Consider the following 11,092-nt stretch of genomic DNA (forward strand, 5'->3'; position numbering starts at 1 on the left):
AATAAGGTTGATAAAGACTTTCTCAAAATATTAAATTGTTTTGTCAAAGCTATTGTACCATAAATCTGATATCGACTCAAAAATGTCTACACAAAAGGTAACGGACGGACAGACGAACAGACGGACAGACGGACATGGTTATATCGACTCAGGGACCCACCCTGAGCATTATTGCCAAAGACACCATGTGTCTATCTCGTCTCCTTCTGGGTGTTACAAACATATGCGCTAACTTATAATACCCTGTTCCACAGTGTGGCGCAGGGTATAAATATGGGAAGCATTTAAATCTGAAGCACTTTTAAGGAAACTTCGCAAAAGTTTATTTATGATTTATCGCTCGATATATATGTATTAAAATTTTAGGAAAATTACAGTCATTTTTACAACTTTTCAACTAAGCAGTGGCGATTTTACAAGGAAAATGTTGGTATTTTGACCTTTTTTGTCGAAATCAGAAAAACATATATATGGGAGCTATATCTAAATCTGAACCGATTTCAACCAAATTGAGCACGCATACCTACAATGCTAATTCTACTCCCTGTGCAAAATTGCAACTAAATCAGAGTATAAAATTTGTCTCTGTGGTCATATGAGTGTAAATCGGGCGAAAGCTATATATGGGAGCTGTATATAAATCTGAACCGATTTCAATCAAATTTGGCACGCATAGCTACAATGCTAATTCTGCTCCCTGTGCAAAATGTCAACCAAATTGGGCCAAAACCCTAGCTATTAGAACCATATTAGTCCATATCGGGCGAAAGATATATATGGAAGCTATATCTAAATCTGAACCGATTTCAATCAAATTTTACACACTTGACTATACTACTAATTGTACTCCTAGTGCAAAATTTCAACAGAATTCGGCCAAAAATCTGGCTTCTGGGGCGATATAAGTCCATATCGGACGAAAGATATATATGGGAGCTATATCTAAATCTGAACCGATTTCAATCAAATTTTGCACACTTGACTATACGACTAAGTGTTATGTTTGTACAAAATTTCAAGAAAATCGGTATAAAACTCTGGCTGCTGGGTCCATATTAGTGCATATCGGGCGAAAGATATATATGGGAGCTATATCTAAATCTGAACCGATTTCTTCCAAAATCAATAGGGATCTATTCTGACCCAAATTAGGAACATGTGTCAAATTTGAAGGCGATTGAACTTAAATTGCGACCTAGACTTTGATCACAAAAATGTGTTCACAGACAGAGGGACGGACAGACGGACATGGTTATATCGACTCATGGACCCACCATGAGCATTATTGCCAAAGACACCATGTGTCTATCTCGTCTCCTTGTGGGTGTTACAAACATATGCACTAACTTATAATACCCTGTTCCACAGTGTGGCGCAGGGTATAAATATTGTATACATACCTATGCATAAATAAAATTTTCTACACATGAGATTATATGAATATTTATACCCTGCGCCACACTGTGGAACAGGGTATTATAAGTTAGTGCATATGTTTTTTTTTTTAAAGTTGAACGGGAGGTCGGTTTATATGGGGACCATACCAAAACATGGACCGATGCGCACCATTTTTGGCACACCTCTTTACGGTTCTAAAGTACCTCTTGATTTCCAATTTCAGGTAAATTGGATAAAAACTGCGGTTTCTATAAGCCCAAGAAGTAGAATCGGGATATCGGTCTATTTGGGGGCTATACCAAAATATGGACCGATACTCACAATATTTGGCACACGTATGTGTGATCCTACAATACCTCTAGATTTCCAATTTCAAGTAAATTGAATAAAAACTGCGGTTTTTATAAGCCCAAGAAGTAAAATCGGGAGATCGGTCTATATGGAGGCTATACCAAAACATGGACCGATACTCACCATTTTTGGCACACCTCTTTATGGTCATAAAATACCTCTAGATTTCAAATTTCAGGCAAATTGGATAAAAACTACGATTTCTATAAGCCCAAGACCCCAAATCGGTAGGTCGGTTTAAATGGGGACTATATCAAAACCTGGACCGATATAGCCCATCTTCGAACTTGACTTGCCTGCAGACAAAAGACGAGTTTGTGCAAAATTTCAGCACGATTGTTTCATAATTGAAGACTGTAGCGTGATTACAACAGACAGCCAGACAGACAGACAGACAGACGGACAGACGGACATCGTTATATCGTCTTAGAATTTCTCCCTGATCAAGAATATATATACTTTATATAGTCGGAAATTGATATTTCGATGTCTTACAAACGGAATGACAAACTTATTATACCCCCGTCACCATTCTATGGTGGTGCACCCAAACATATTTTGCAGGAAGCACATATATTATTGGATACTGCCGAAACATTAATATGTTTGTTTTATGTGAACATATAATATGTTTGGAAGCATTTTGAGCCTAAAAATATTATATGCTTGGAAGAATTTTCCCCAAAGAAGATTGTGCTCATTCCCTAACATAATTTTCACTTCCACGAAATTTTTTAGTTCTTGACACCTTTTTCTGTAATACAAATAATGTTGAAGAAATTATTCAATTTTATAATTTTTTTAAATTTTACCTTTCGCCTGGACGGAGAATCGAACCGAGGACCATACAGTTTGTAAGCCAACACACTACCACTGAGCTACGTAGCTGTTATAGTCACCAGTAGACAATTATCGTTATAAGTTACATTTATATAGCATAGTTTGCAGCGCCCACGAGCCCATGCAAACATAACATTATTTAACAGAAACATACATGTGTTGGCAACGTGGAGCAGTGGTTAGCATGTCTGCCGTACATGCAAAGGGTCGTGGGTTCAATCCCTACTCCGACCAAACACCATTTTTTTTTAATTTACACATTTATATTTATACTATATTAAATTTTTATAATGAAACTTCGAAATGTGGATTATTAAAGATTTACAGTCAGAAACAGTGCTTGATATAAACGAAATGGACTGAGCTTTTGGCTAAGATATTATTTTTTTATTGCAAAAATAACAATTTTGTAATAAAAAACTGGTTTTGGTATAAAAGTTTGAAATTTTGGAAGGAATTCAAAAACTCTAACAAAGGAAGAACGTGGGGTCGAGTAAAAACATACATAAATAATTTTATAATATACACAAATTAAATAATAATTAGGCTTAAATTAAATAATATTTAGACTTAAGCATATACAATTTTTGGCCTTATCATAAAGCAGTTTCCGAAACAACATATAAGCGGTTTCACAGAAATTGCTCTTTTTTGATTCTCTCGCTGTGTTAATTTGATATCTTTCGTCGACCCTCCCGGTTTTTATCTCTATTTCTTTCTCTATACTCTCTCTCTCTCTCTGTCGCTCTCTGAATAAAATATCACAACATATATATGTTTACTCGAAATTTGTAAATGTATATTTGTTTACATTCACACATATAATTTTTATGAAACATGCATGCCCCAAACATAATATATTCTAACATATTAACATATGTGTTCCAAACATTTAGTGTTAGTTTGAGAACATTACATGTTTGCACTTAAATATATGGTGTTTAAAAATTGTGCCCGAAACACATTTTGTTTATATCGAAACATATGAAAAACATATTTTTCTAACAGTGTGGGTATAAAAATGAGACAACTTCGCAAAAGTGTATTTGTGATTTATCGGTCGATAAATATGTATTAGAAGTATAGGAAAAATGGAGTAATTTTTACAAGTTTTCGACTACACCCAGAGAAGGAATATGATCACCTCAAACATGTTTTAAGAGCAAAATGTTATTTTTGGGTGGTGACCATGTAACATGGTTTTCGCAACCATGTTATTTTCTCGGAAAGCATGTATCTGATTTCGGCAAGCAGGTTATATTTGACGAGAAAATAAAATTTTAGTGACAAACATGTTACATGCTCACCATACAAAAATAACATTTTGCTCTTGAAACGTGTTTGAGGTGATCATATTCCTTCTCTGCGTGTAAGCAGTGGCGATTTTACAAGGAAAATGCTGGTATTTTGACAATTTTTTGTCGAAATCAGAAAAACACATATATGGGAGCTATATGTAAATTTTAATCGATTTCAACCAAATTTGGCACGCATAGCAACAAAGTTAATTCTACTCCCTGTGTAAAATTTCAAAAGTGGGTCTCTATGGTCATATGAGTGTAAATCGGGCGAGAGCTATATATGGGAGCTATATCTAAATCTGAACCGATTTCCAAAATCAATAGGGTTCTATTCTGACCCAAAACACATACTTGTGCCAAATTTGAAGTCGATTGGACTAAAACTGCGACCTACACTGAAAAAAAAGTAATGCTGGTGACATTTCTGAGGGTTTCAAAGCTTCTCTAAGTGGTTTCACTGGAATGTGGAACGCCGTTCGGACTCGGCTATAAAAAGGAGGTCCCTTGTCATTGAGCTTAACATGGAATCGGGCAGCACTCAGTGATAAGAGAGAAGTTCACCACTGTGGTATCACAATGGACTGAATAGTCTAAGTGAGCCTGATACATTGGGCTGCCACATAACCTAACCTAACCTAACCTACACTGAAAAAAAGCATGCCCTGTTCCAAAGATTTTGTCTTTACTTTAAAAATGTTGGTATTGATTCCGAGCCAAAGAAGCGGAGAATACAAGTAAGGATACTTTTAAGACACAATTCTCTTTTAAATTTCGGTTTTGTGTACTTGCTTCTAGGAAGCAAATTTTAATTTTTCGCATTTTCAGCTTTTTTTTTCTTCATATGCTATTAAAGTCCTTTAAGAAGGAGTTAACGACAACTTTATTTTCCAAATTAAGACTCGACTTCCAGTAGAAATTGCGCTAAGTTTCAAGTAAAAACGCCTTTAAAATAAAGTGAAGAAAACCAAGTCCTATATTTGAACGATTTTTTGCTTTGTAGTCAAGACGCAAAAAGACAACAAATTTAAAGACAATTTCATTAAATTTGAAGAAATTTTCTGAATTAATAAAGTCAAGTTGACCTTAGCCCAAACATTTTTTCTTTCATGTTATGATACCCATTTCTAAGTGAAATCACTTAATTATAAAGACAATACGACTTCATTGAAAAGTCATCGACTTGTGGACAAGGAAAAAAACTTTATATTAGAGAAATGCGTCTTCTATGCTAAGCAAAATTTGCATTCGTATTTTAAAGACATGAAATCTTTGACCTCACGACAATATTTTTTTCAGTGTAAACTTTGATCACAAAAATGTGTTCACAGACAGACGGACATGGCTAGATCGACTCAGGAACCCACCCTGAGCAATATTGCTAAAGACACCATATGTCTATCTCGTCTCCTTCTGGGTGTTGCAAACATATGCACTAACTTATAATACCCTGTTCCACAGTGTGGCGCAGGGTATAAATATCTTAATAATAGAAGAATTTTTTCAATTAAATTTAGGATGCCCATCCTCTAAATTTGGGTATTTTGGGTTAAGCGACTTTTTGTTAAATATAATCTCTAAACTCGACTATAGATATTTCTGAAAATCAACTAATCGACTTTTAACGTTAGGCGAAAAGTCGACATACACAAAAAAAAAATTTACGTGGATCCACAGATTTTGACCTTCCTTTAAGGATTTTGGTATTGATTCCGAGCCAAAGATGCGGTTTCTTTAAAATAAAGACATTTTTTAGCGACCTATCTGGCTTTAAATCTAGGACCAATAAAATTAAAATTAGGATACAGAAAGGTACTCACGTACAAACAAATGTCAGTTTAAAAATCTAAATTATAACGGATACTTCAAAGTAAAAAACGTTTTCTTAATTCCAAAAAACTTTAAACCAAAGACGCTAAATCCTCAAAATAAGTCTTAGCCTATATTTGAAGCGTTTTTATCTTAAATCTAAAGTTTCAATATTTCAGTTAATTTAAGGACAATTTCTTTAAATCAAAAATGTGTTTCTTTACTTTAAGTAAAATTAGCCTTAGTTCAAAGACATGCGACTTTAACGGAGGGACGCAAATTTACAAAATTTATATCCTAAATTTAATGAAAAAAAAATTTGAAGCAAAGATTATAATCTTTATTTTAATTAAAGCTTCATTATTTTAAAGAAATTTGTCCTTAATATTTTGTAAATTTCGCATCCTAAAATTTAGGTTGCGAAATCTTTAATATCGCGTAAATATTTTTTCAGTGTAGGGTTAAATGGAAAATATGGTTGCAAATTTCTATATAGTAACTTCGAGAGTACACTAAAAAAATATTGTCGTGAGGTCAAAGATTTCATGTCCTGAAAATACGAATGCAAATTTAGCTTAGCAAAGAAGACGCATTTCTCTAATATAAAGTTTTTTCCTTGTCCAAAAGTCGATAAACTTTTCAGTGAAATCGTATTATCCTTATAATTAAGTGATTTGACTTAAAAAATGGGTATCATAACATAAAAGAAAAAATGTTTGCGGTAAGGTCAACTTGACTTTAATAATTCAGAAAAAATCTTTAAAATTAATGAAATTGTCTTTAAATTTGTTGTCTTTTTGCATTTTGACTACAAAGCAAAAATCGTTCAACAATAGGACATGTTTTTCAACACTTTACTTTAAAGACGTTTTTTACTTGAAACATAGCATAATTCCTACTGGAAGTCAAGTCTGAATTTGCAAAATAAAGTTGTCGTTAACTCGTTTTTAAAGGAAAAAACGAAAAATTAAAAGTTGCTTCCTAGAAACAAATACACAAAACCCAAATTTAAAAGAGAATTGTGTCTCAAAAGTATCCTTACTTGTATTCTCCGTTTCTTTGGCTCGGAATCAATACCAAAATTAAAAGACAAAATCTTTGGAACCGGGCATGCTTTTTTCAGTGTATGGAACAGTCATACGCTTTTAATTACTGCTCCTAAATATTGAACCTCAAGGTCAAATTTATGAAACAAATTTATTTTTTTTTTTTCATTGCAGATGAAGACTTGGAAGAATTCTTAAAAGCTGTGATAACAGCCAATGATCGTGGTATATCGCCTCTACGTAATGCAACCAATGAGATGAATTGGAGTTTCGGTCAGGCCTTGTTCTTTTCCAGTACGGTCATCACAACCATAGGTGAGCTGTGCAATAAATCTATTATCGAACACCATCCTGTTATCCAATAAAACATTTCTTCACAGGTTATGGTCATGTAACACCTCTCAGTCAAACGGGTAAAATTTTCTGCATGATTTATGCTGCCATTGGTATACCATTGACTCTGGTCCTGCTGAGTGCCATGGCGGAGAAACTGTTGATTCCAGCAAATTGGTTATTGGGAAAACTAAATTCTCGTTTGGGACATTTGTATCAACCATTTAATATTCGTATAATACACCTAAGTATTGTGGGTAAGATAAAGACCATGTTGAAGTCCCATTCCGTATTTTGTGCGACTAATTGTGACCTTTAATGTTCTACTTTCAGTTCTAATTGTGGCCGCTTTGTTCTTTGCCATACCTACTGCTGTTTTTGCCTATTTGGAGCCATCATGGGGAGTATTGGATGCATTCTATTATTGTTTCATTTCATTGACCACAATTGGTTTGGGTGATTACATACCCGGAGATGGAGTGTCCATCGATAATCGTTCGCTATACAAAATGCTAATTACCGCCTATTTAGTTCTTGGTAAGTGAGTTGTGATTATCTGATTAAATGTCGAATGAATATACAGGTACAGATCAATATCTACGGTAATTAGTAACCAAAATAAATAATGTCCAAAGAAAATAATCGCATATTTGCATATACACCATTTACATAAATAACACAGAAAAAACTATAGCCAAACTTACGGCCATTTTTATGTAGCTCCAGGGGAGCCACCGTGGTGCAATGGTTAGCATGCCCGCCTTGCATACACAAGGTCGTGGGTTCGATTCCTGCTACGACCGAACACCAAAAAGTTTTTCAGCGGTGGATTATCCCACCTCAGTAATGCTGGTGATATTTCTGAGGGTTTCAAAGTTTCTCTAAGTGGTTTCACTGGAATGTGGAAAGCCGTTCGGACTCGGCTATAAAAAGGAGGTCCCTTGTCATTGAGCTTAACATGGAATCGGGCAGCACTCAGTGATAAGAGAGAAGTTCACCACTGTGGTATCACAATGGACTGAATAGTCTAAGTGAGCCTGATACATCGGGCTGCCATATAGTCTAACCTAACCTATGTAGCTCCATTAAGCTTTAACTGCCAGTTAACACAAAGAAAATTGGAAATATCTTCTCTACGGAGTATATACACTCAAAAAAAGTTTACATGCATCCAAAGATCCTCTACAATAAGGACATTTTAAGCGGGAAATACGACTTTAATGGAGGGACGGAAATTACAAAGATTCGTGTCTTAAATTTAAAGAACGAAATTTTTAAAGCAAAAATTATAAACTTTAATTTAACTTTTTTCCGAGTACGCAAGATGACAGATATTTAGCTTCATGAAAACAGGGGTTAGATTAAGGTTAGGTTAAAGTGGCATCCCGATTTGATTCAGGCTCACTTAGGCTATCCAGTCCATTGTGATACCACATTAAAAATGGGGTTTAATCAATTAAAAAATTAACTGACGCAATTAACTTTTTAATTAAGTTAAGAAAAGGATTGTACATTTTTACGATTTTCATTAAAATTTTAATTATCCCAATTGGCACTTTAATTAAATACAACCTATTTTGAAATTTTACACAAACAAAACTTTCTTATAACGCTAGAAATAACAACTAAAAAAGATTTGAGACAATCGTTGAGATGTCATAAATTCGGGTTTATTTGCTCTTATTTTCATTTCATTTCGGAGGAAAATATTTTTTCTTTGGTTTAATAATATATATTTAGTAATTTTTGGAAAAAGTTACCATCTTCATTAAAAAAACATGTGCATTTTTTCTCTTTATTTTAGGTTTGATTGCCATGATGTTGGTATTAACGATTTTCTACGATATCCCTCAACTTAATTTGGGTCAACTTTTCACCGAAAGTACACATGGAGAAACGGAAAAGCTACGCTTATCGGGTAATAATGCCACATGCTATTCCGGACCATCAGGCCTATATATGCCGCAACGCAATGACGACACACGACGAGCTGTGGTACGTATACGTCCACATGGTGATGATTCACCAAGTCCAGATGAGCCACCCTCATCATCGTTACACAACAGAGATTTGCGTTTGCCATAAGAAGCTCTGCTATCAGCAAGGAAAGAAATTCAAAAACAAAACTCCCAAAATAAGAGCATAAACAGATAAAGTGTAAATGCTATGACAAACTTCAATACACGCACTGGAATACTACTGGTCTCATTCATATACCAAATACGCATAAAGTTTGGATATCCATTAAGAAAGAATTAAAAAATAATACGAAAATTAGAAAGTGGAAAACATACGAATAGTTTTAATATGTCCATCTAGAACAAAAATCAACTTTTTCAAATAATGGTTACTTTTCACGATTTTTCCTAATTTGTTATGTAATTAATTAGTTTTTATGTAAATCGTGGAAAGGCTAATGTGCTTTACAGACGACGACAGAGCTCGTGTCGAACATATCCCATATATTGTGCACACTATAAGTTAAGTCCGAAGGCATAATCGATACTGCTGCATGTTTATGGGATCGATAACACATTTACCAATTATTTAGACATCGCCGACAAGTCGTATCGATCCGACACATTGTAAGATTCTTTACAAACACCGACATGCCGTCCGGAATAACTGATAGTCTGTAAAGCGCATAAGTCACACTTATACCCCGTTCACACTATCACTTTATCGGTACAAAATATCTGTGTTTGAAAAAAAATCTTACAGTATGGTGGAACGCTAAGAAATTGTCTGCGTTCATGTCTTCGAGCATAAATTATGAAGTGGCCAAGATTTGGAATTTGTCTCGAAAATTTAGTTGGCTCATCTCGACTGAATTGGAGCCGCCAGTTAATAAAAATACATTCCTTGAGTCTTTAAAAAAGCTTCAAATTTCTCCCATTCACCTAAACTTCAATACAAAAACAGATTTGAATAAAATAAAAATTAGATTTCAAGATTGTTTGTACGATTAATCTCATAGTGGATTCGATATTTTAATAGGTTATCGACCTACGACGAGTAAGCTATTATTAATACTTTTTTCAGATTTAAATCAATATTTTCAATTAATTGGCAGCTAAATTTGACTTCACTGCTCCTTAAATTTTAACAACAAATCTTGTGTATCTGAAAGGTGCAGTACGCGGTTTTCAGTTCGTTCGTACAAAATGTCTGTTTGAAAAAAAAACGTATAAAGCGGACAAACGCTAAGAATTGGCTGCGAAAACTTAAAAATCGATATCGGAGATATTGTTGGTGTGTCCAACATTTGGAATTTGTATGGAAAAGTTGGATAAAGATATTATTGATTTTTGTTCTTTTCGAGTTTTAACACAGGCTATAAAAAGGAGGTCCCTTGTCATTGAGCTTAACATGGAATCGGGCAGCACTCTGTGATTAGAGAGAAGTTCACCAATGTGGTATCACAATGGGCTGAATAGTCTAAGTGAGCCTGATTGGCACCTAACCTAACCTAGCTATCCTAAGCTTCATCACAGAGTTGAAGGTTAAATTTTAAGTTTTAAACAGTTGTCGGTAAAAAAAATATACAAACTATCTTTAAAAGAAGTGGAAACGGTAATAAATACTTTGTACAATTACATACCAAAATTAGATTTTAAAATACATGTGAAACATAATTAAAACATCAATATATAAACGCATACTATTTTCAAATACAAATGCTTCTACGTGCATAAATAAACTTTTATTGTAGAACATATTGAATTTAGATGTTACAATCAAGGAATTATTGTCATCCTCAATATCGAATACCTATGTCAATAACCATTATACATGATATGGTTTTAGGTTAGAAGTTACCTAAATGTATATGTGTAAAAGGCGGAAATGGCCAAAATAGTTTGAAAATCCTAACGAATCTTGATCATAACATGGTATCGACGTATTATTTAAAGATTTATTTTTAACTAGCAGAGCTTCTCCGTTGCATAATATGCCGAATGTGTTTTTCTGAAATGATATCTTGTAAATTTCCCAAAATCCATTTAACCAAAGTAT

At 34.1% G+C, this 11,092-nt stretch overlaps 1 protein-coding gene across 2 annotated transcripts in view; it reads left to right on the forward strand.

The window, feature by feature from the left end:
* Positions 1–10,026, forward strand: part of LOC142228366 (potassium channel subfamily K member 1-like) — an 81,211-nt gene extending 71,185 nt beyond the window's left edge. For both annotated transcript variants that reach the window (XM_075298776.1, XM_075298775.1), the window contains 4 exons: positions 6,917–7,057; positions 7,123–7,332; positions 7,409–7,612; positions 8,880–10,026. In XM_075298776.1, the coding sequence (XP_075154891.1) occupies positions 6,917–7,057; positions 7,123–7,332; positions 7,409–7,612; positions 8,880–9,160 (836 nt within the window). In that variant the 3' untranslated portion in view covers positions 9,161–10,026. The remainder of the gene's footprint in view (positions 1–6,916; positions 7,058–7,122; positions 7,333–7,408; positions 7,613–8,879) is intronic.
* The last annotated feature ends 1,066 nt before the right edge of the window (positions 10,027–11,092 follow it).

Source organism: Haematobia irritans, chromosome 3 (assembly GCF_050003625.1).
Source record: "Haematobia irritans isolate KBUSLIRL chromosome 3, ASM5000362v1, whole genome shotgun sequence".
Classification (NCBI taxonomy): Eukaryota; Metazoa; Arthropoda; class Insecta; order Diptera; family Muscidae; genus Haematobia; species Haematobia irritans.